General features: G+C 39.9%; 1 protein-coding gene across 1 annotated transcript in view; it reads left to right on the forward strand.

Annotated features, from left to right (window-relative positions):
* Positions 1–26,491, forward strand: part of helz2a (helicase with zinc finger 2a) — a 41,227-nt gene extending 14,736 nt beyond the window's left edge. Inside the window, 13 exon segments of the mRNA XM_041782886.1 lie at positions 3,417–3,492; positions 6,968–10,496; positions 13,574–13,656; positions 13,808–13,933; positions 15,399–15,554; positions 17,527–17,671; positions 17,756–17,893; positions 19,551–19,743; positions 22,308–22,454; positions 22,571–22,780; positions 22,864–23,020; positions 25,867–26,034; positions 26,103–26,491. Coding sequence (XP_041638820.1) covers positions 3,417–3,492; positions 6,968–10,496; positions 13,574–13,656; positions 13,808–13,933; positions 15,399–15,554; positions 17,527–17,671; positions 17,756–17,893; positions 19,551–19,743; positions 22,308–22,454; positions 22,571–22,780; positions 22,864–23,020; positions 25,867–26,034; positions 26,103–26,209 — 5,235 coding nt within the window. The 3' untranslated portion in view covers positions 26,210–26,491.
* The last annotated feature ends 219 nt before the right edge of the window (positions 26,492–26,710 follow it).

Below are 26,710 nucleotides of genomic sequence, written 5' to 3' on the forward strand. Positions count from 1 at the left end.
CTACGAGTTCATTTTAGTCACACCGACTTAATTTGGCTCGTATAAACTAAGCATATAGTTTTAGCTCAGTCAGGCTACAGATTAGAGCGCAATCATGTAACTGAGATCAGCTGATCTCAGTGTTAAATTTGGCAGCTATTTTTGATTTTAGTTTTAGGCTTTAAATAAAATGCATTTGAATTTTAGTCACATTTTAGTCATTTCTACCCTTTTTAGTTTAAGTCTAGTTTTAGTCAACGAAAACTCGAAACATTTTAGTCTAGTTTTAGTCCATAAATCTAGTTTTACTCGACAAAACCTCAAAACATTTTAGTTTAGTTTCACATAAATCTAGTTTTAATTGACTAAACTCAAAACATTTTAGTCCAGTTTTAGTCCATAAATCTATTTTTAGTCGGCGAAAACTCAAAACTTTTTAGTCATATTTTTTGTCCATAAATCTAGTTTTAGCTGACGATACCTCAAAACATTTAAGTCTAGTTTTAGTCCATAAATCTAGTTTTAGTCAATGAAAACTTGAAACATTTAGTCTAGTTTTAGTCCATAAATCTAGTTTTAGTCAATGAAAACTTGAAACATTTAGTCTAGTTTTAGTCCATAAATCTAGTTTTAGTCGGCGAAAACTTTAAACATTTTAGCCTAGTTTTAGTTGGCGAAAACTCAAAACATTTTAGCCTAGTTATATTCGGGGAAAAACTAAAAACATTTTAGTCTAGTTTTAGTCCAAAAATCTAGTTTTAGTCGGCGAAAACTCAAAACATTTTAGCCTAGTTTTAGTCGGCGAAAACTCAAAACATTTTAGCCTAGTTTTAGCTGACGAAAACTTAAAACATTTTAGCCTAGTTATATTCAGGGAAAACTAAAAACATTTTAGTCTAGTTTTAGTCCAAAAATCTAGTTTGAGTTGACAAAAACTCAAAACATTTCGTCTAGTTGTAGTCTATAAATCTTGTTTTAGTTGACGAAAACATTTTAGTCTCGTTTAAGTCCATTAATCTAGTTTAAACTGGCGAAAAACTCAAAACATTTTAGTCTAGTTTCACATAAATCTAGTTTTAGTTGAAGAAACTCAAAACCTTTTAGTCTAGTTTTAGTTGACGAAAACTTAAAACATTTTAGTCTAGTTTTAGTCCATAAATCTATTTTTAGTAAACGAAAACTCAAAATATTTTATTCTAGTTTTAGTCGACGAAAACTCAAAACATTTTAGTCTAGTTTTAGTCGACAAAAACTCAAAACATTTTAGTCTTGTTTTAGTCCATAAATCTAGTTTAAGTCAACGAAAACTCAAAACATTTTAGTTTAGTTTTAGTCCATAAATATAGTTTTACTCGACAAAACCTCTAAACATTTTAGTTTAGTTTCACATAAATCTAGTTTTAATTGACAAAACTCAAAACATTTTAGTCTAGTTTTAGTCCATAAATCTATTTTTAGTCGGCAAAAACTTTCAACAATTTAGTCTAGTTTTAGTCCATAAATCTAGTTTTAGTCGGCGAAAGCTCAAAACATTTAGTCTAGTTTTAGTCCATAAATCTATTTTTAGTTGGCAAAAACTTTCAACAGTTTAGTCTAGTTTTAGTCCATAAATCTAGTTTTAGTCGGCGAAAGCTCAAAACATTTTTGTCTAGTTTTAGTCCATAAATCTATTTTTAGTTGGCAAAAACTTTCAACAGTTTAGTCTAGTTTTAGTCCATAAATCTAGTTTTAGTCGGCGAAAGCTCAAAACATTTAGTCTAGTTTTAGTCCATAAATCTAGTTTTAGTCTGCGAAAACTTTAAACATTTTAGTCTAGTTTTAGTCCATAAATCTAGTTTTAGTCGGCGAAACCTCAAAACATTTTAGCCTAGTTTTAGTCCAGAAATCTAGTTTTAGTCACCAAAAACTCAAAACATTTTAGTCTAGTATTAGTCGGCGAAAACTCAAAACATTTTAGTCTAGTTTTAGTCCATAAATCTAGTTTTAGCTGACGGAAACTAAAAACATTTTAGTCTAGTTTTAGTCCATAAATCTAGTTTTAGTTGAAGAAACTCAAAACATTTTAGTCTAGTTTTAGTCCATAAATCTAGTTTTAGCTGACGGAAACTAAAAACATTTTAGTCTAGTTTTAGTCCATAAATCTAGTTTTAGTTGAAGAAACTCAAAACCTTTTAGTCTAGTTTTAGTTGACGAAACTCAAAACATTTGAGTCTAGTTTTAGTCCATAAATCTATTTTTAGTCAACGAAAACTCAAAATATTTTATTCTAGTTTTAGTCGACGAAAACTCAAAACATTTTAGTCCAGTTTTAGTCAACGAAAACTTAAATCATTTTAGTCTTGTTTTAGTCCATAAATCTAGTTTTAGTCGACGAAAACTCAAACCATTTTAGTCTAGTTTTAGTCCATAAATCTAGTTTTAGTCGACGAAAACTCAAAACATTTTAGTCTAGTTTTAGTCCATAAATCTATATTTGGTTGACGAAAACTCAACACATTTTATTATAGTTTTAGTCGACGAAAACTCAAAACATTTTAGTCTAGTTTCACATAAATATATTTTTAGTTGACGAAAACTCAAAAAATTTTATTCTAGTTTTAGTCAACGAAAACTCAAAACATTTTAGTCTAGTTTTAGTCCATAAATCTAGTTTTAGTCGATGAAAACTCAAAACATTTTGGTCTAGTTTTGACAGATTGTTTTTGACAGATTTACCCACACTGGAAAAATGTCACAGATTTTGAATGTTCGATGAAAACTACATTACAATTCGGTCTAGTTTTAGTCATTTTTGACAAAAAGTAAATGTAGTTTTTGTCAGTTTTACTCATCACAGATCTATTTTTCTTAGTCTTAGTCTAGCTTTTGTCATGGAAAAAAAGGCTGTCAACAGAAAGTTTTAGTCATAGTTTTAGTCGACGAAATTAACAGTGACTGATCTCACCCACACTCGAATCAGCTGACTGCTTCTAAGCACACAAATCAGACTCATGCTGCTATATTTAAACTGCTCTAGGCTGTCTACGCTTTGCTTCTCTCTCTGCAAGCTGCTTTTCTCCACCCCAGCTTCTCCTTTCTTCTGAATCTGCCTCAGTCAGTGTCATTCTTTTGTCATTGGTGTCTGCTCTGCTCTGGGTTTTTGCTGCTTCTCTTCCTGTCTCAGGCTTTCTTTGTAGACTAGACCACTTGATGCTTTCCACATAGGCTCATGGAAGGGTGGGGGGAGCCCAGAACAGCCACACTGCCAAATATCAGCAATAAGAGCTAATTAATAACTGCTGTTAAATACTAATATTTATGACTGCAAATAATGTTTGTTTTTTGACAAAATGGCCCTGACTGAACTGCATGTGAACGTGCTGAGGTGTAAATTTAGGATGTATTAATCTGTCCTTGTTATCAGATGTGATTATGTTAAATGTTTTTATGGTTCAAAGGTTCGGCTCATTCGGGCATCCCTATCGAAGCGAGGCTTTCATGAAGTCCACGCTGAGAATCTTGCAAATGTGCAAGGTAAGTTAGATGTAGCTCTCCTAAATATCCTGTTAACCCCTCTGTTATAAAGACAAGATCTCGGGAAGGCTGGGTCAGACTTCAGGATTGAGTCTGATGCTGGCACCATGTCACACCACACTACTGTTGTTGATTTTTCTCTAAAACACGGGTATCAAACTCAAATGCGGCCCAGGGTGAAGTTTTACCTGGCCCACAAGATCATTTCATATCTTAATTAGAACTGGCTCACCAGAATGAGGTCTGCAGATTTCCTCCAACATGGAAATGTAAATTTAACCTTAGAGATTAAAAAAAAAATCCTTATTAAATTATAAAAATCTGAAAAAGTAGAAAGCAGAAAAAATAAGATAAAAAGTCAGGAATGAGGAAAAGAAATCAACTTGTGTTTTCATTTCATATTTTCATTTTGCATCCCAAGATTATGACTGAAACTTAAGATTTTGACTTTTTATTTCATATTTTGATATTTGAAATTTACAATTTTGACCTTTTCTCTCATATTGTGACCTTTTAAATTACCTTTTTTTAATTTTAAATCATATTGTTATCTTTTGAACTCCCAACTTTGACTTTTAATCCCATATTTTCACATTTAAAACTCCTGATTGAGAATTTTTATCTCATATTTTGGCCTCTAAGAGTCACAATTTTGAATTTTATCTTCTATTTTGACCTTTTAAACTCTTGATTTTTTTTATTTATCTCATATCTTGGCCTTTAAACTCATTATTTTAAAGTCTCTATCTCATATATTTTCCTTTCAAAAACCTTATTTTACTTTTAATTTTGTATTTTGACCTTAAGGACTTAAAAAGTAGACTTTTTTAGATTTTGAGCATTTAAACTCATTTATTTATTCATTTAGCATTTATTTGACATGGACACACAGTAACATTGATGCTGTGATATAATTCTTAAAATCATTTATCATCACTGTTTTATTCCCCCATAATTTATTACCTGTGAAAACATGGTTGAAAGTTTTTGGTTAAATGTTGACCCTGTTAGGCCCTCAGGTTAGACCTAAATTCAGATTTCGGCCCCTGCTGTGATTGAGCTTGACACCCCTGCTCTAGAGAGTGTTTGCTGTACCAGACATTAGTCATCCATGACACAGTCTGGTCAAGATCTGGCTGAATTTGAGGAGTCTGATCCGACCTTAAAGAAAACTTTCTACTACATACTTTGTCCACAGGTGGCTCTAAACTCGCCTAAACTAAAAGATCCTTGCAGCTGCTTCATACTAAATATTTCTTTTTTGAGATCAGTGGTGTATGATGAGTGTGTATGATGCAAATTAGTCAGAATCTGACTTTGAGTAGTCTGATCCAGGCTTCACTCATGTTTTATGTACAACCCCAATTCCAAAAAAGTTGGAACACTGTGTAAAAAAAAAAACTGAATTCAATGACTGTCAAATCTCATAAACCAGTGGTTTTCAAAGGGTGAGGCGGGCCTCCCCTGGGGGGCACCACAGAACTTCAGGGGAGGCGCCAAACCATAAACCAGAAAAAAGGTGATTTGGTTTGCTAACTTCTGCTGTGCATGGAGCAAAAATGGATAGACTTATAGTTACTATAGGGACTATAGAGCAGTGTTACTCAACCCTGCTCAACCAAAGAGCCAAATTGTAGAAAAATACCTTTCCAGGACCCACAATCTAAGCCGTGAAAATTAGCAAAAATGAGTTAAAGTGGCAAAAAAAAATAAGTGAAAGAGGGCCAACATAGTTAAAAAGTGGCAAAAAGGTGGTAAAAGATGGGAGAGAAGGGGCTAAAATAGGCATACAATGGACGAAACTGGGTACAAAGTGGCAAAAATTGGTGCAAAGTCACAAAAATTGAGTTACAGGTGGTCAAAAATGTGGCAAAAAAATGAGTGAAAAGTGACTATAATGAACAAAAAAACCCCTGAAACTAATACCGGAAGTCACTTGAACTGAACGTCTTCTTCGTTGTTTTCTGTGTGTGTCGCCGCCATGTTAATAGAGGCAAGTCTGCCAAGTAAGGAAATACAAGTAGACGAAAAATTTGCAAGTTTTTGGGTTAACAAGCACAGCAATAACATTACATTAATTTTAATGAATCGATTTACGATCCAAATTCATGTATCGCTGAGCACGGACATAATATGCGACGGGAGATTGGCTAGCCGAACGTCTGCATCGCCGCCATGTTGCCATAGGCAAGTCGTTACGTCATTCAATACAGTAGACAAGGATTGTGCAACTTTTCGGAATAAAAAGCTCAAACGACAAGATTACATGGATTTAAATGAGTCATTTATAATTAATGAGCCATGTCAAAATAATAACTGACAACTGATAACTGATAACAACAAGGTCTTTTTCATGCATATACGAAGTAGTTCCAGTTCACCGTTTATTGTGCTGGACCACTTCTGCCAAAATGGACTGAAAATGGATTTAGGACTTCTTTATATATACTTACATTTCACATGAGTTAATATTTTTAATATGGATCATTTATAAAATGATTTATCAAAATCCATATAATCTCACCGTTTGAGCTTTTTATTCTGAGAACTTGCGCAACAAGGCCTTTATCATGCTTCTACGAAGTACTTCTGGTTCGGTGTTTCGGTGCAAAGTGAGACTTGGATTTGGATCATAAATCGATTTAGTAAAATTAATGTTAGGTAATCGCTGTGCTTGTTAGTCTGAAAAGTCACATATTTTTCGTCTACTTATACTTCCTTATATGATGAACTTGCCTATTTTAATAAGGCGGCGATGAACGAAGAAAACAACAACGAAGACGTTCAGTTCAAGTGACGTCCAGTATTAGAAGACGAGATATGGCGGTGCTCGTCTGATTTCCGGTGTGAAGTGGAGGTCCTGCGATGCATCCAGGCCCCTCTCTGTTTTTAATGCAGTGGCCCCTGAGGGCCCCTTCGGCCTTGTCCCTTGGTCACAGGAATTCCTCCGGATTCTCAGAATCTTTTGACGATATTATGACTGCAGTTGGAGGGAGAATCCAAGTCTTTACTATTTGACATTGAGGAACTTCTTTTTAATTGTTCCACAATTTTTAGGCGCAGTTTTTTTCCCAGATTAGTAAAGCTCTGACCATTTTTACTTTACTTTTATACCCAGTCATGTTACTGGCCTTTAGAAAATAAAACTAAGTAGTTTCAAAATGCTTCTTCAGCTGTTTTTCATAAGTACCACTTACTTTTCCAGCCTTTTGTAACCCCGTCCCTACTTTTTTGAGATGTGTTGCTGTCATGAAATTCAAAATTAGCTAATATTTTTCATTAAATGGTAAAATGACACAGGTTCAACATCTGATATGTTTTTTATGTTTTATTGTGAATAAAATATGGGTTTATGAGATTTCACAGTTATTAAATTCTGTTTTAATTTACATTTTTACAGCGCCCCAGCTGTATTTAAGAGTTCATATCTTTTATTGTTAATTTATCCTGACCTCCAATGTCTTCTTGTTTACAGGTAAACAGTTCAGGGTAGTCATAATAACCGCTGTGCAGACACGTCACAGCCTGCAGAGGTCTCACTTGGCTGGTCTGGAGCTGTTCAATGACGCTCGTGTGTTAAACACGGCGATTACCAGGGCTCAGTCCCAGGTGGTCGTGGTCGGAGACGCTGCCGCCCTCTGCTGCTTTGGAAAATGCTCGGCAGTCTGGAAGAGCTACGTAGACCACTGCATCAGCAACACCGCCGTTGAACCGAAGCATTTAACAAAAGAGTTCTTTGAAAAGGACATCCTGGAAACTGTGAGGTTTCAGAAGTGGGTCCATGAGGATGAGAGTGATGTGCTCACTGACTCAATACTTCAAGAGATGAAGAATGAATATGAGCAGGTGGAGTCAGAGTACATCAGGACTGAAGAAAAACTTGGCGGTCCAAGCGCTGATCATCAGGGGTTAAACTCACTAAACAATGATGAAGACCAGCAACCAAAGGAGTACACACATGGGAAGGTGATCAGGGAGTCCTCGGGGAGAGGCTATGTCATACCGTTTCACAACCCTGCAAATCATGTGCACATAAAGGGAAGAGACAACCTGGGGAAAGTCTTTTCCGGAGACGAAGTAGAACTAGAAGGAACGAGGGTGGTCAGCATCACCAAGGAAGCTGAGAAAGCTCGTGTGCTCGTGTGCCTGCTGGAGGACGAGGACTACAGCAAACCAAGAAAAAACACTGAAGAAAGATTCGTTAAAAGGTTGATGATTCCTCTCAAGAAATCTGAGCCCAAAATACGCATTCTGATCAACAAGAAAACACAAAACTTCATGCCAATATGGGAGGAGAGTCATGGCGAGTGGAAGGTTGTGGATAGCATACGTATAAATGAGAATCTCAGGCTGAATAATGCCTTCCTGGTGCAAGTGATAGGCTGGAAAGAACCTTGTCCTTTTCCTTTGGGGAGAGTTATTGCTGTCATTCCAGTGGGTCGATCTCTGGCTGAGGGTCTACGGATTCTAAATGAAGAATTCAAAGTTGAACCCAACGTGCGCACATTAGATGATCTTTTCTCACAGGAAGACAGCGGGGCTCCCAGAGAAGACTTGCATGATGTGATAACTTTCACTGTTGATCCTGAAGAAGCAGAGGACCTGGATGATGCCGTAAGTGTCCAGGAAATGGGAGACCACTATGAGTTGGGAATCCATATTGCAGATGTTGCAAGCTACGTGCGTCCAGGTGATGAATTAGATGAGTTCACAAAAAAACGTGGCACTTCATATTACTGTCGTGGTAAGAATCCCATTCACATGTTCCCTGAAAACTGGAGCACGGAACACTTAAGTCTTCTGGAAGGTGAGGAACGAAGGGTGGTTTCACTGATGTTCCAAGTGGACAAGGAAACACATAAAGTCAAGGGAGAGCCCAGATTCCAGCTGTCAGTGATCAGGTCAGACAGGAAGTTGTCATATGAGAAGGCAGAAGAGGAGATCACAAAAAGACATGGAAGGAGACCTAGTTTTGCCACAGTGGGAGACTGTGTCAGCGTGGCATACTGTTTTGCAAAAGCTCAGAGGAAGGAGCGGCTTGTGGATTGGGCTTACTCCCAACCTGATGAACAGAGAGTTCCTGGAAAGCGTAAAGCCCATCTAATGATTGAGGAGCTGAGTGTGCAATACAACAAACATGCAGCCGAGACTTTGACTGGTTCAGACAGAACCAAGAACTGCACCCCTCTTCGCTGCCAGGGAGAACCGAATCCTGAGAGGATTAAAGAACTCCAGGAGAGATGTGGAGGACTGATCCCACTGTCCTTCGCTGTACGGGACAGAGTTAAAAATGATGGGCGAGTCAGAAACCGCGAAAACTTCCCCATGCTCACTAAAGTGTGGAACGATATCCAGGACGCTGCTGCAGATGATGATGTAGACAAACTGGTAGATCTGATTGCTGCAGATGACATCCACCCTCTTCTCAAGCCAGTCGTCAATGAATTCAGAGGGTGCTCGAGTAAAGCTTGTGTCATCCCTTTCAGGACCTCCTCCAATGAAGCAGAGGTTAGGCATTATTCACTGAGCATACCTGTATACACGCAGGCATCGTCGCCAATAAGGCGCTACATGGACATCATCTTGCAGAGACTTCTGCATTCCTTCATTTGCAGCAGTGTCGTCCAGCACACTGTACAGGAGATCACAAGTCTTTGCTGCGAATTTGAGCAGACTTCCAAGAGTGCCAAGGAGTACGACCAAAAGGCTGAGCAGATCTTCTATGCTGTGAGCATGAAGAAACAAAGCGCCACAAAGTTAGCCTTCGTTGTCAGTGTGGAATCAGCCAAAGACAGCTTTGAAATATCGTTTCCTTTTAACGAGAACATTTTTTCAAAGAGTTTCCCTATGATGTACAAGGATTTGCAGCTGTGGGACCAACCTGAGTATGACGAGGAAAATCACCGTATCAGACTTACATGGAAAAAGTGCATCTTTACGGTCGGCTCATTGCAAATGGAAGAGGAGTTAAGGATGCCAGACAGTGGTCCCTGTGTTGAGCTTCCTTTAACATTGTGGAAAGACACCATTGGAGCGCTTGACCAAGAAAATTGGAAAGTTGTAAAGGATCTCATCTTGAAAGGCAGCGCAAAGGGACAACAGAAAAGTGAAAAACTCCCTCAAGACTTACAACTCCCTCAAGAGCTTCCTCTGGCAGTCTTGAATGACATGACTGCAGTAGTTGACAAAGGAAACCTGGATCATGCAAAGCCCTGCACTGATGGTAAAAGAAGAAAAAATAAAAAAGGAAAGACCTTGCCCCAGTCATCTGAGATGTCTCCCCCAGTGACTGAAACATGCAACTCAGAGGATGAAGAGGAAGAACCAGGAGAAAGTGAGCATGAGGTGGATATCAAGCTTGACCTAAAGGCAGGCAACACCCTTCTGGTCCAGATGACCTCAGAGATAAAAAGAGGCTACCATGTGCCTGCCGTTCAGTTGATCCGCATCAAACCAAAGTTCGAGATTTGCGTGGAACATGTCCACAGCCCTATCACGTGCTTCTCAAGGTCTGCAGATGATCCAGCAAAGATTTACTACAGAGACATCCAGGAGTATCAAAAGATCTGGAAACCGCTCTGTGAGATGGAGTCTGCCGCCAACGCGGTGAACGAAGAGAACAGCATCATTATCGAGGACCTGGTGGTAAACTTCAAACAAGAAAGCAGAGAAACTCTGACAGGAAGCTTCTTCCTACCTCAAGTGTGGATCGATGATTGGGCGATCGAGTTCAACCTTTCTAAGTGTTTTCTGTGCATACGGAAAAGAGGTCTGGAGTTGGATATGGAGTCAGCACCGGAACATTCTGCACTGGTGGACCCAAGGGAGTACACGTGGGTGGCCCACGGAATAACAAGAAGGGTAGATAAACGGAATAAACCACAGGAAGGAAGTAAAGTGGAGTTTGACATCAACCACCTGGCCATGGACCACAAACCTGCTTGTGTCTTTCAGAAGGACACGCCCTTCACCGTTGAAATCATCCCGAAGTCTCTGCCTGATGTGTAAGTTCAAATTTAGTACACTTAAACTCATGATTTCGAATTTTATCCCTTTTTTTTGACTGTTAAAATTCATGGTTTCAGTATTCTAGCTCATATTTTGCCTTTTAAAAACATTATTTTGACTTTAAATGTCATGTTTTTACTTTTAAACTTATAAGTTTGACTTTTAATCTCAGATTTTGAGTTTTTAACTTATCATGTTGACCTTTTAATCTCAAAACCATTTAGGTTGACACTCAATGGTGAAGTATTGACCCCGGTAGGCCCTCAGGTTACACCCAAATTCAGAATCCGGCCCCTGCTGTAATTGAGTTTGACACCCCTACTTTAGATGGTGGGATATTCAAAGTCCTCACAAAGTTGGATTCAGGAGCATTTTTCTGAAATTGTCCCACAATTTTCATTCTCAGTTTTCCACAGATTGTTGAACCTCTGCCCATTGTTACTTTTAAAGGCCCAAACATACTCGGGAGGAACGTACACGGAACGGACTCCGCAGATGTCTGCACAGACTCAAAGCGGACATCTGCAAGGCCTGTGCGCACAAAGCTCAAATTTTACGACCGCGTGGACTCTGTTCCTCATACTGGTGTCACACAAAACACTGCTCTGCATGTATTTTTCACATCGACCCGCATTAAATGTGACATCGACCTGCATTTCGCACTTGTTTTTCCACGTCAATACTTTGCACGTCCTTCACTTACATGGCATACTTCCCTTCCTCGTCTCTTGTGGCATTTAATGGCCATACATACCACCGTCTCTTGATTCATTGCTTTGCAAAGCCAGCAGGCAGAGCAGCTCCTCTTCCTCATCGTCAGAGTAGGACGCCATGACAGAAAAATTTAAACAACACACAAGGATTGTGGGAAATGTAGGATTTGATGGAAATTTCACAAGAAACTACTACACAGCAGTGTGCTCAACTATGGAAGATCTGATGACTGCGTCCGCTCTGCTCACAGTACGCCCGAGTATGTTCGGGCCTTTAGAGACTCTGCCTCTCTAAAATGCTCCGTTTATACCCAGCCATGTTACTGACCTGTTGATGGTTAACCTAATTGTTTTCAAAATGCTTCTCCTGCTGTTTTTCGTTAGTACCACTTTTCAAGCCTCTTGTTGCCCTGTCCACACTTTATTAAGGCGCCATCAAATTCAAAATGAGCTAATATTTGTTCATGAAATGGTGAAATGTCTGTAACATCATCTAATATGTTTATGTTAACAAACTAAAAATAAAATATGGGTTTATAAGCAGGTCCGCCCCTAGAATCAGCTGATCCCAGAGAACGGGCCCTCCCCAGCTGAAATGTATTGATAGTATCATTATATGTGTGTTAGCATTGGTGCTGGCATCCTGGCTAGCAGTTACGTCATTTTGGAGCTGAAAAGCATGTCGAGCTCTGATTGGGTTCTGATGTTGAAATTATTTGTGCAGCTTTTCAAACTTATTTTTGGCACTAAACCTGGTTTTGTTACTTTTAAAATCCAATACTACTAACCTTTCTGCCCATTTTTGCCACTTAAAAATATTTAGCCACTTTTTTAAAGCCTTCTGGCCACTTTTCTATTTTTGCTATATTATTCTATTTATCCTATATTTTACCTCTTTCAACCCATTTTTTGCCAACTATGAATCCTATTTTACCACATTTTCTGTCCATATCTGACACTCTTAAAGGGATACTTCAACATTTTGGCAAATTCGCCCATTGCCATAATCCCTATAGTCTTAGTAACAGGTTTGTTTCCTTTAGTTGTCGGTGCAAGCTATTTCTAGATCGGAGCTGCCGAGTTCGGACCTGCTGTGCCAACTCAATGTAAGCAGACGGTATTTTTTGCTTTCCCTCATCAAACTCATCAAATACACAGTCCAACAACTCCAAAACGCTCTTGTGGACAAGCTGTGACCTGTACATTCACCATGCTATGAAATAATAACGTATAATTATGTAACGTTATGACACATGAAGCCAATACTCAGAACTATTTCTTGAGTAAACCACTGGGCGGAGTGACACAGTGCAGCAGCCATGTCTGGAATGTAGTTCCGGCTTTGCATTTAGCTTTAAAACATCTCCGTCTCGTAATGTTCCATGATTATTTCATAGCGTGGTGAATGTGCCGGTCACAACTTGTCCACGAGAGCGTTTTGGAGTTGTTGGATTGTGTATTTGATGAGTTTGATGAGGGAAAGCAAAAAATACCGTCTGCTTACATTGAGTTGGCACAGCACGTCCGAACTCGGCAGCGCCGATCTAGAAACAGCTTGCACTGACAACTGAAGGTAACGAACCTATTACTAAGACTATAGGTATTATGGCAATGGACAAATTTGCCAAAATGTTGAAGTATCCCTTTAAGCCATTTTGCCACTTTAAATACCCACTTTTTACTAATTTTAACTGCATTTAACATTTTGGTTTTGTTTTGCCACTCTAAACCCATTTTTTGCCACTTATAACTCATTTTAACCATTTGCCTCTGCCTGTTATTTTTGCCTTTAAGCCATTGTTGCCACTTAAAAGCCATGCTTGCCTCTCTTGTCCCATTTTTGCCACCTTTTGAAATCCCATTTCACTGCCTTTCCTTCCCATTTTTTACACTATTTATTCATTTTAACTCAGTTTAAACAAAAGGGGTTTACGTTTCGAATAATCTTACTAAGAGTGGTTATTATTCAGGTAAAGGCTGACATGGTTTCCACAGCTTGACATAACGTTGGACTGTGAATTTGCTGACCTCCATGGGCCCCCAGGTTTGCTGGGCCTCAGAAAGCTCTCTCCCCTACGAATTCTATTTTTATTTACATTGACTCCGCGACCCAACTTTTTTTGGAAATGGGGTTGTAAATGTTTGATGTGATGTTTTTAATCCCAAACTTGGTGCACGGGGGGCTGGACTTGATTGAGGTTCTTTTAGATGCCTCACCTTTCCTCACAAAGACTTCTGGTGAAACGTCTTAAAGAACCTCAGTCAAGTCCAGTTGCCCCCCTTTAGGACCAGGTTTTGGTTATCCTGAATAAGACCCTGCACAGTCGTGATGTTTTATTTTTGTTGTTGTTGTTTTGTAGCCGGAAAGAAGATGCAGTTCTTAACGTCACAAAAGCATGTGATCTTGTCCAGACAATAGCGCGGGGATACTTTCCAAAAGAGAGTAAGTCAATCTGTTTCATTAAAACTATTTAGTCCATGTGAGTGACGCTGATAAGTTAAAATACTCAACTGACCAAGTTAACTCCAAATCTGATTTAACAGCTTTCTCTCTTTCCTTTGCTTAAAAACTTTTGTAACTGTTGTCTTTGCAGAAAAAGTCGAAATGCCCTTTAAGAGGATGAAGCTTGGAAACGAGCTGCCGGATCTGAATGCCAGTCAGCGTGAGGCTGTTAACACAGCTTTAAATAATAGCTTCACCCTCATCCAGGGCCCACCTGGTAAGAGTCCCCACACAGTCATCCTGGTGCTCCATACTTCCGCTAAGACAGGGGCCAAATCTGGCCCATGGAATCATTATATGAAATACATATTTCGCCATACATCGGTTGGCTGGGTTCTTATGTGCGCGTATGCGTGTGTATGTGTGAGCGCGCGCCCGCACGAGAGGGACGCGCGAGTGTCCTATTTGGTCACAGAGCAGAGTTGCTCTGTGGTCCTGCAGCTTTGTTGATAATGATGCTAGACTGGGTGATGTGTGTTTAATGTGCGTGTATGCATTACTTGTGGTCCTGTATACTGCATGCCGTGTAAGAATTCAGCCTGATACTGGAGCACTAGTTAGGGTGGACCCCCATTGTGGCCGGGTTTTTCGCACACTAATTATAGATCATATCATATTTGTATTCTCACTGGTCCACCAGTATGAGGTCTACAGATTTCCTCCAGTATAAGTTGTTAAGTCATAAAAATCTGAAAAAGTAAAGTGGAAGAAAGGTTTCAAAAAAGTAAAGAATGTGGGGAAAGGAATTAATTTGTGTTTTATTTCATATTTTTAATTTTGCATCTTAAGATTATGACTCAAACTTATGATTTTGACTTTTCATTTCATACTCATAATTTGGACTTCATATGTCACATTTTTATCTTTTAGATTCACAATTTTAAATTTCAAGTCATATTCTGACCTTTGCAACTCATTATTTTGGCTTTTAATCCCATATTTTGACTTTAAAATTCATGATTTTAATTTTTCTCATATTTTGACATTTCCCTTTTTTTTTTTTGCTCTTTATATCATATTTTGACCTTTTATACTCCCAATTTTTTAAATTAAAGTCAGATTTTAACATTTTAAGTCATCACTTTGAATTCTAGCTCATATTTTGACATTTTCAACTCCTAATTTTTGCTTTTTAATCCCATATTTTGATCCATGAGACTCACAATTTAAAATTTAAGTCATATTTTGACTTTAAAACTCATGATTTTATTTTTTTCTCGTATTTTGACCTTTTAAAACTTGTGATTTCAACTTTTTCCTCATATATTTGCTCTTTGAAAACATTATTTTTCTATTTTTAATATTTTTCAATATAATGGAATTTTTATCTCAGATTTGAGCCTTTAAACTTATCTTTTTTACTTTTTTGAATTTCTAAATGATTTATCCACCCCTTACACTCATCCTACCCCTCACATAGTTTGTCCATGTATATGAGTTCCTGTAAAGCGTCCTTGGGTTTCTTGAAAGGCGCTATATAAATTCAAGATATTATTATTATTATTATTATCATCAGTGCTGTTTTTTTCATATGTTATTGCTGGTGAAAATGAGGTTGACAGTTATGGTTAAATGTTGACACTGTTAGGCTCTCAGGTTAGGCCTAAATCCAGAATCCGGCCCCTGCTGGGACTGAGTTTGACAACCCTGCTCTAAGGCTAACGCTGATGTTTGCCCTTCAGGGACTGGAAAGACCATTGTGGGCGTGTACCTGGTGTGTAAATTCTTAGAGCTGAACTCTCAGACGCTGAGGGTCAATGTGGACCCAAAGGACAAGAACAAGAGAGACGTGATTCTCTACTGCGGACCCTCCAACAAGTCTGTTGATGTTGTTGCAGGTAAGTTACTCTGCTCTAACATACAGAGTTACGCTATGGGCGGGGTTTAGTTGTACTGAAAGCCATCAGTAATGGCGGCCTCCACTGTGGTAAATACCTCAGATGTAGCATTAGCATTGCACCAGTTTTACTAGAACTGGACCACATTTCTGTATGAAAATATTGAATAAAAACAACCTATAAGCTTTTCATGCTGGGAAAGATAATTTTACTCCTCTGCTGACCTGCTTCAGCATGAGTCTGTGATGGGGGGGGGGGCGTATTTCTTGTGTGTTTGCTTTTATACAATGGCTGCTAGCAGAGCGATTATCTCGGAATTAGTCACAGCAGTACTTTTGTCAGAACCAGACAACATTTCTTGTTTAAAAAATGTGGTGTACACAGGTGGTGGGTGAGTATTCACTCACCCATCCAAACAATGTAAATCAGGTGTTCCAATCACTTCCATGTCCACAGGTGTATAAATGCATCACCTAGGCATGCAGACTGTTTCTACAAACATTTGTGAAAGAATGGCTCGCTCTCAGGAGCTCAGTGAATCCCAGCGTGGTACTGTGATAGGATGCCACCTGTGCAACAAGTCCAGTGGGGAAATTTCCTGGCTCCTGAATATTCCACAGTCAACTGTCAGTGGTATTAGAACAAAGTGGAAGCCATTGGGAACCACAGCAACTCAGCCACCAAGTGGTAGACCACGTAAAATGACGGAGGGGGGGTCAGCGGATGCTGAGGTCATAGTGTGCAGAGGTGGCCAACTTTCTGCAGAGTCAATGGCTACAGACCTCCAAACTTCATGTGGCCTTCAGATTAGCTCAAGAACAGTGTGTAGAGAGCTTCATGAATGGGTTTCCATGGTAACAGCTGCATCCAAGCCATACATCACCAAGTGCAATGCAAAGCATCGCCACTGGACTCTAGAGCAGTGGAGACACGTTCACTGGAGTGACCAATCGTGCTTCTCCATATTATAATCTGATGGATGAGTCTGGGTTTGGCGGTTGCCAGGACAACGGTACTTGTCTGACTGCATTGTGCCAAGTGTAAAGTTTGGTGGAGGGGGGATTATGATGTGGGCTTGTTTGTCAGGAGCTGGGCTTGGCCCCTTAGTTCCAGTCAAAGGAACTCTGAATGCTTCGGCATACCAAGAGATTTTGGACAATTCCATGCTCCCAACTCTGTGGGAACAGTTTGGGGATGGCCACTTCCTGTTCCAACATGACTGTGCACCAGAGCACAAAGCAAGGTCCATAAAGACATGGAGGAGAGAGTTTGGTGTGGATCACCTTGACTGGCCTGCACAGAGTCCTGACCTCAACCCCACAGAACACCTTTGGGATGAATTAGAGCGGAGACTGAGAGCCAGGCCTTCTCTTTCAACATTAGTGTGTGACCTCACAAATGTGCTTCTGGAAGAATGGTCAAAATTTCCCATAAACACACTCCTAAACCTTGTGGAAAGCCTTCCCAGAAGAGTTGAAGCTGTTATAGCTGCAAAGGTTGGACCCATGTCATATTAAACCCTATGGATTAAGAATGGGATGTCACTGAAGTTCATATGCCAGTCAAGGCAGGTGAGCAAATACTTATGACAATATAGTGTAAAAAAAAAAACCTGTTCCCCATCTTAACCCCTCCTGGGCTAGAAACCCTCAGATCAAAGATCCTTTTGTTTACCACACTTGATTTCCCCCAAAACTTCCTCAAGGGGGGAACAGCTAGTCAGACATTGTTTTCATTACTCTCAAGATAAGGCAAAGGTTTAGGTTGGGTAAATACAGTTTTCCATTACACATAAAACAGTGCAGACCACGGGTTAAAATGCATCCGCTGTGATCATTACCTTACCTAGAAATGAAACTACTTTAAAGGACATTTTTCAAGTGCTGACTTCCCTGTTCTCAAGGCATTAAAATGAGCTCCTCAGTACTGCAACAATCATGACTCCATCTTTTTGTCTTTCCTTTTATTACAGAGTACTTGTTAAGGTTTGGGGACAAGCTGAAACCTCTCCGGGTCTACGGCCAACAAGTGGAGATGGTGGATTTCCCTTATCCAGGCAGCACCCTCCAGGTTTCTCGTAGTGCACCCCGCCAAGGAGGCGCCAAAGAAGAGCTCAAGTACAGAAAGCACTCAAGCTCACAATACCAAGTTAATAATTAAAGACATCAGAACTGATTCTGGCCTTTTTAACCTGGTTTTAGGAGCATCACTCTTCATTACCGCATTCGACAGGAACAAAACCCTTCCTCCGGTCAAATCAAGGAGTTTGACGAACGAATCAGACGTGCCCGAGAGACGAAGAAGAAATCTGACCAGCTGACTGATAAAGAGGTTAAAAAGTAAGTTCAGAGGAAGTATTAGTTTAAAAACAGTGATAAAAAAGAGCTGGTCTAAGTAAAAATACTTCACAGGAATGGACAATAAATGTGACAGCAGTCTGAGGATATAGGAGCCTGGTAGAAAATAATCCTACTTACCAACTTATCTGTTCCCTTAGTACAGTAGCAGTTAGATTTAACACCATATCCCAGTGTATATGGTCCCACCCCAGATCGGTGTTGAATTTACTCTTTCCCTTTTGACGAGTTAATGTGTTTTTTATCAGTGTTACATTGTAACATGCGGAGTGTTACTTTCCGACACATTGAGATGTATTTTTAACACTGAATTAAGATCAGTCTCTCTGGAGGTGATTGGGGAAGCATTTATTTATCTGAAAATAAAATCAATAAGTTTAGCGTATGACTTAGACCAGTGGTTTTCAAAGTGTGAGGCGGGCCTCCCCTGGGGGGCGCCACAGAGCGTCAGGGGAGGCGTGGAACCATAAACCTGAAAAAAGGTGATTTGCTTTGCTAACCTCTGCTGGGCATTGAGCAAAATGGATAGACTTATAGTTACTATAGAGACTATGCTATAGAGCAGTGTTACTCAACCAAAGAGCCAAATTGTTGAAAAAAACCTTTGCAAAAGCCACAATCTAAGAAGTGAAAAGTGGCAAAAACAGCTTGAAGTAGCAATAAAAGTAGGTTAAAGGTGTTAAATTGGTCAAAAAAGCAGCAAAAAAAGGGTGAAAAGGGGCAAAAATGGAGAGAAAAAGTGGAAACATGGTCAGAAAGTAGCAGAAATGGGCGAGAAGTGACAAAAAAAAATCAGTGGAAAGTGACTTAAATGGGCAAAAAGCAGTCAAGTGGCAAAAATGGGCAAAAAAGAGGAAACAAGTGGTATGTAATGGCAAAGGGTAGTTTAAATGGGCAAAATGTGGGGAAAAAATGTGAAAAAGGGCAAAAATGGGGAGAAAATGGCAAAAAGAAGAGGCAAAAATTGGGAAAAAAGGAAACAAGTAGTATTTAATGGCAAAAGGTAGCTTAAATGGACAAGAAGTTGCAAAAATTGTAAAAAAAAAAAAAAAAAGGCAAAAATGTGATAAAAGTGACAAAACTTGGGAAAAAGTGGCAAAAAAACATAGCAAAAATGAGCAATAAATTGGAAAAAAGGGATATTTAATGATGAAAGGTAACTTAAATGGGCAAAAAGGTGAAAAAGGGCAAAAATGGGATAAAAGTGGAAAAAATGGGGAAAAAGAAGCAAAAAGAAGTTGTAAAATGACCAAAAAAATATGAAAAAGGGGTATTTAATGGCATTATAACTGAATAAGAGGGAAATGCAGATGTTTAAGGACATTTGCAAACCAAAATATCCAAAATATATTGATGTTAAAAATGTTTAAAGATTAGACATAAATGTTTGATATGTTGTTGTTTTTTTTGTTTTTTTTTCTTTTTTTCAATTTGAATCCTTTTTGTCCACTGAATGAATAATTTCTTCTTAGGGGAGGCTCACTCTCACACACTTTGAAAACCTCTGACTTTTCACTGACTTTGACAATTTCACAAGTCATGTGCGTGGTTGAGCCCTGTGGAACTCCACTGGCAGGAAGTCTAGAACTTGTTTTTAAAGTAGAAATAACTCAGATTTCTGTGGATTTCTCCCTCTTAGATACAAGGAGCTTCTCCAGGACGCTCGGAAGTATGAGCTTGAACGCCATGACATCATACTGTGCACATGTACTCAGTCATCCGCGCCAATCTTGAAGAACACAGTGAGGGCTCGTCAGATCCTCATCGATGAATGTGCGATGGCCACTGAACCCCAGGCTCTGATTCCATTAGTCTGCAACAAGCCAGAGAAGGTGTGCTTCCTTTAAACCAGCTTTAATAGTCACTAATGTGGCTCTAAACATGTCAGGTTTTTTATGCCCTGATTACTTTAAATACTTCTCATAGGTCAAATAAGATTTTTTAAGTAGGCTGCGGTTTTTGGATAAACCCATCTGTTTTTCCTTCTTTCCACGAGACTTTGGTCCATGGATGATACCCCCACACTAAACACATTTAATTTTGTTAAGTCTTTCATAAGGATTTCCTTCCATCCATCAATTATCTATCTGTCTTCTAACCAACCATCCATCCAACCATCCATCCATCCATCCAACCATCCATTCATCCATCCATGCATCCATCCATCTATCCATCCAACCATCCATCCATGCATCCTTCCGTCTATCCATCCATCCATCCATCATCCATCCATCCATCCATCCATCCATCGTCCATGCATCCATCCATCCATCCATCCATCCATGCATCAATCCATCTATCCATCCAACCATCCATCCATGCATCCTTCCGTCTATCCATCCATCCATCCATCATCCATCCATCCATCCATCCATCCATCGTCCATGCATCCATCCATCCAACCATCCATCCATCATCCATCCATCCATCCTTCCATCCATCCATCCATCCATCCATGCATCCTTCCGTCTATCCATCCATCCATCATCCATCCATCATCCATCCATCCATCCATCATCCATCCATCATCCATGCATCCATTCATCCATCCATCATCCATCCATCCATCCATCATCCATCCATCCATCCATCTATCCATCCATCCATCCATCCATCCATCCATCCATCATCCATCCATCCATCCATCATCCATCCATCCATCCATCTATCCATCCATCCATCCATCCATCTATCCATCCATCCATCCATCCATCCATCCATCCATCATCCATCCATCCATCCAACCATCCATCCATCATCCATCCATCCATCCTTCCATCCATCCATCCATCGTCCATGCATCCATCCATCCATCCATCCATCCATGCATCCTTCCGTCTATCCATCCATCCATCATCCATCCATCATCCATCCATCCATCCATCCATCCATCATCCATCCATCCATCCATCCATCATCCATGCATCCATCCATCCATCATCCATCCATCATCCATCCATCATCCATCCATCATCCATCCATCCATCCATCCATCCATCCATCATCCATGCATCCATTCATCCATCCATCATCCATCCATCCATCCATCATCCATCCATCCATCCATCATCCATCCATCCATCCATCCATCCATCCATCCATCCATCATCCATCTATCCATCCATCCATTCATTCATAGTGGTATCAGTCCAAGCTTACTGATATAGACCCCCCCCCCCCCCCCCCCCAGCTCTGTTTTTTAAATCTCTTGGGAGATTAGTCACCAGGTCATGGAGTACAGACTGTGTGATCCCCTCAGGGAGCTCAGGGTCTTCCCCCAGATTTCCTCCTAGTGAAAGAAGCACCTAAATCAGATCCCTGAACAACCTCAGCTTTTAATCATAAAGAGTAGTACTCTCTCAGTACTCCCTGATCCTCCTGTGTCCCTCATCATGGATTTTAGGTGAGTTCTGACATCCTGTGGAATAAACAGTCATGTCAGCTGTGTGAATCCTCCTCTTTCAATTATGACCAGCAGGGGGGGGCGGGTAAGAATGGGAGCATGGCAGTGGGGTTAGACAAGATGGTAAGTGCCTGGTGGGTGGGCTGTCATACATGGGACCTGGTCAGGTAACCTGACACACCGGATGGAGTGTTTCACATCTCTGTGGGATATATTTCACAGCCATCTGGGCATGTCCACCAAGCAATCTGGTTTAAAAGTCCGGCTTTATTTGTCTGCCCAGCCTAGCTCTTAGTGATGGGAACTCCAGCTCTTTTTAGAGATCTGGATCCTTTGGCTCAGTTCAGTACCCAAAACCTGAGGTAGACCCAGAGAGTTCAGCTTTTGTCTGGTATATCCACAGAATATTTTCTCAAAAGTCTTGGGGATCATCAGGATGCTTGTAGTCAAATGTGAGATGAACCTTCGGGTTCTTTCTGGTCAGCAGTGGTTTTGGCCTTGAAATTCTCCCATAATGCCATTGTTTCCCAGTCTCTTTCTTATTGCTTAATCATGAACTTTGACCTTAACTGAGTCAGTGAGGCCTGCAGGTCTTTAGATGTTGATCTGGGTTCTTCTGGGACCTCCTGGATGAGTCGTCCATGCGCTCTTGGAATTGTTTTAGTACGTCAGCCACTCCTGGGAGGTTCACCACTGTTGTATATCACCAATCTTTCCCTCATGTTGACTGTGCTTTGTTGGCAACATTTGGAAAAGTTGCCAACAAAGGACCAACTATTTGGCTAAAATGGACAGAAAAAAAGGCCATCACTGTTCCTAGTTTTTTCCATTTGTGGGTAATGGCTCTCACTGAGGTTGGCTGGAGTCTCAAAGCCTTAGAAAGTCTTTGTAACCCTTTCCAGACTGATCAATGTGAATAACCTTTCCACATAGGGCCAGGTAGGGTTGGATGCTCAGTAACACTCACATGTTGTCGCTAACATTCACCTCCAGATCGTCCTCATCGGTGACCACAAACAGCTTCAGCCTGTTGTGAGGAACGAGCATGTGAAGAAGCTGGGGATGGCCAAGTCTCTGTTTGAACGCTTCTATACGATGCCAGAGAAGAAAGCAGTGATGCTGAACATCCAGTACAGAATGGTGAGTACATTTAATATAAATTTATAGAGTTTAATTTTAATATTTAAAAGGCTTTGCTGTCTTATATAGTTCATATTTTTTTAGGCGTCTTAACTCTTGAATTTGTTCCTTTAAAGCATCATGAAATCTGTGAGTTCCCATCCAAACAATACTACGAAGGAAAGCTTCAGACGGGGGTGGACCCGCCACGCAGTGCCCTGTGTGTCGGAGACAAGTCGATGCGGATCATTTTTGGAGACTGCAAAGGAAAAGTCATCAGTCTGGTTGTCAACACGGCCAAGGGGAACGAGAACTCCAAAGCAAACAAGGAGGAGAGAGTCAGAGCGGTAAGCGTACGTCCTCCTGAGTGTCCTGTTTGTTCTCAGTGATGAGGGTTTCATGTTCGGTCCTTGGTTTGGTCCTTTTTCAGGTTGGAATCGCTGAAAAGCTGGTGAAGGATGCCAAAATCAACCAGGAGGATATCGTGATTCTGTCACCTTATAACGCACAGGTTACTGAGATCAAGGAACATCTGAAGAAGAGGAAACTGGATAAGATCACGGCAACGACGATCACTAAGAGTCAGGGTGAGTCTTGTGACTGACCAATCAGCTACGGTCTCTAAAAAACCCAGTCCGACTCTCAAGCTGTCACACATTCGTTAACGAGGTCTGTAATTATCCCACCAATGTCAGGTATTGATACCCCTGTACTATGAAGCACTGTCTATACACAAACTATGGTCATGGTAAACATTGAAACTAGGATATTTTTGAAGGAAGCTCTGTGTACTATTTGAAAAATGATTTCTAACTATTATATAGTTAGTTATAGTTAGTATACTGATTATAAGAAGTGCAGACTGATAACCGATAATTGGAATCGATATGAATTTATTATGACAAACAACATTTACTTGATGTGATAAAGGTTATCTTTACCAGTGCAGGTCAGACACTATAAACCTGAACTTTATTGAACAGGAAGATGTCGGTGTATTTTACATCAACATTTGTAATTTGAAATAAGAAATCAGAAATAAAGATTCAAGCTCTTTCCCATTAAAATAGAATGTTAAAAACAGAACTGGAAAATATGGGAAAAATAAAACTCACTTGGAAAAAATGAAATGTTAAAGTCCTAGTGTTGTGTTCTTTGATCTTCTGTTTTTGAGCTGAACACAAAACATAAAAATGTATACATTCTTCTGAGAAAAAAAAACGAGAAACAAAAAAGTTAGCTTGTATTTTTTGTGTTCTGATCAAAAAAAGAGAAAGATCCCAAAATGGAACACTGATGTTACATTCTTTTATCACAACACCTGCAGCGGATCACACACAATGGAAAAATGAATGTTACAGTCCCAGTGTTCTGTCCTTCTTTCTTTTACTAGAACACAAAAAAAAGATTTATTTAAAAAACAGAAATGCTTGTCATTTTTTGTGTTCTGATCAAAAAAGAATTATCAAATACACACGTGGACAAAATTGTTGGTACCCCTCTGTTAATGAAAGAAAAACCCACAAAGGTCACAGAAATAACTTGAATCTGACAAAAGTGATAATAAATAAAAATTCTATGAAAATTAAGCAATGAAAATCAGACAGTGCTTTTGAATTGTGGTTCAACAGAATTATTTAAAAAAAACAAACTCATGAAAAATGATGGTACCCCTAGAAAAGATTGAAAATAATGTGACCATAGGGACATGTTCAACCAAGGTGTGTCCTCTAATTAGCATCACAGGTGTCTACAAACTTGTAATCAGTCAGTCGGCCTATTTAAAGGGTGACAAGTAGTCACTGTGCTGTTTGGTGACATGGCGTGTAACACACTAAACATGGACCAGAGGAAGTGAAGGAGAGAGTTGTCTCAGGAGATTAGAAAGAAAATAATAGACAAGCATGTTAAAGGTAAAGGCTATAAGACCATCTCCAAGCAGCTTGATATTCCTGTGACTACAGCTGCACATATTATTCAGAAATTTAAGATCCACAGGACTGTAGCCAACCTCCCTGGACGTGGCCGCAGGAGGAAAATTGATGACAAATCGAAGAGACGGATAATATGAATGGTAACAAAAGAACCCAGAACAACCTCCAAAGACATTAAAGGTGAACCCAAAGGTCAAGGTACATCAGTGTCAGATCGCACCGTCGCATCCGTCGTTGTTTGAGCCAAAGTGAACTTCATGGGAGACGACCAAGGAGGACACCACTGTTGAAAACAAATCATAAAAAAGCAAGACTGGAATTTGTCAAACTGCATGTTGACAAGCCACAAAGCTCCTGGGAGCATGTCCTATGGACAGACCAGACAACACTGGAACTTTTTGGCAAGGCACATCAGCTCTATGTTTACAGACACAAAAATGAAGCATACCAAGAAAAGAACACTGTCCCTACTGTGAAACATGGAGGAGGCTCTGTTATGTTCTGGGGCTGCTTTGCTGCATCTGGCACAGGGTGTCTTGAATCTGTGCAGGGTACAATGAAATCTCAAGACTATCAAGGTATTCTAGAGAGAAATGTGCAGCCCAGTGTCAGAAAGCTTGGTTCAGTCGCAGGTCATGGGTCTTGCAACAGGATAATGACCCAAAACACACAGCTAAAAACACCCAACGATGGCTAAGAGTAAAACATTGGACTATTCTGAAGTGGCCTTCTATTGAGCCCTGATCTAAATCCTATTGAACATCTGTGGAAGGAGCTGAAACATGGCGTCTGGAGAAGGCACCCTTCAAACCTGAGACAACTGGAGCAGTTTGCTCATGAGGAGTGGGCCAAAATACCTGCTGAAAGGTGCGGAAGTCTCACTGAGAGTTACAGAAATCGTTTGATTGCAGTGATTGCCTCAAAAGGTTGTGCAACAAAATATTAAGTTAAGGGTACCATCATTTTTGTCCAGGCCTGTTTCATGAGTTTGTTTAAAAAAAAAATCTGTTAACCCCAATTCAAAAGCAATGTCTTATTTTCATTGCTTAATTTTCATAGAATTTTTATTTATTATTACTTTTGTCAGATTCAAGTTATTTCTGTGACCTTTGTGGGTTTTTCTTTCATTAACAGAGGGGTACCAACAATTTTGTCCACGTGTGTAACAGAACACTGGTGATGTAACATTCTTTTCATAACACCTGCAGCGGTAACACACAAAGGAAAAAGGAATGATACATCACCAGTGTCCTTCTGTCCTTTCATGTTCCTGTTTTTGATCAGTACACAAAAACCATGACATTCATTCATTTATTTAAAACAATAAAAAGATGATTAAAAGGGTTGTTTTTTAAATTTGTACTTTTCCTGTCAAACTGCCTGACAGGTTTGCTCTCCTGTTTTTGATGTGTAAAGATTCCTCATCTCAAATAAAAAATTCCATTGGCCTAAACTACACTGACCAGCAGAGGCCCATGATGACTCTCTCTGTCTTACAGGAAGTGAGTGGCGCTATGTGATCATATCCACGGTGAGTTCTCTGCCGACTACAGAGATCATGACAGAACCAGATGGAGCCTGGCTGTCTAAACATCTGGGCTTCGTGGGGTTCTCCAACCAGATAAACGTGGCCATCACCCGAGCCAAGGACTGCCTGTGCATCATCGGTAAGTCTCTGACATCTGAAATAAACCCACCTAGATCTTCAGACCTGAATATTTGTGTCCTCCCACAGGAGATCAGGAGCTGCTGAGCTGCAGCAGAGCCTGGAAGAAACTCTTGAGCCACTACCTGAGTGTCGGAGCAGTGACCAACGCAGAGAAGATCTCAGTTAAACTTTAGGGTAGAATGTTTCTCTGGGATAGGTGGTACATGTTCACCAAGACTGGTCCGGCACGGTACAGAATTATTTTAGAACTTGTGTTTTGGTTTGAAGGACACCAGTTATACATAACTAGGGACGTGGCTGATACGACTACAAGCCAGCGTGTATGCAAAAGGCAAGGACGGAATGTTTAACAAGCTTTGATGACATCAATTTCAAAGGCAAGGATGAAACGTTTAACAAGCTTTGATGACATCATTTTTAAAGGCGAGGATGGAATGTTTAACAAGCTTTGATGACATTATTTTTAAAGGCAAGGATGGAATGTTTAACAAGCTTTGATGACATTATTTTCAAAGGCAAGGATGGAATGTTTAACAGGCTTTGATGACATCATCTTCAAAGGATGGAATGTTGGCTTTATTCCGTCCGTTTTTGCCTAGTAGAAGCCCAGAGTCGGCAACTTTTGGAACTTCTCATAATGATGGAGAGATGAAGTATTGTAGTTGGTTTGTCAA

The sequence above is a fragment of the Cheilinus undulatus genome, linkage group 3, assembly GCF_018320785.1.
Source record: "Cheilinus undulatus linkage group 3, ASM1832078v1, whole genome shotgun sequence".
Lineage (NCBI taxonomy): Eukaryota > Metazoa > Chordata > Actinopteri > Labriformes > Labridae > Cheilinus > Cheilinus undulatus.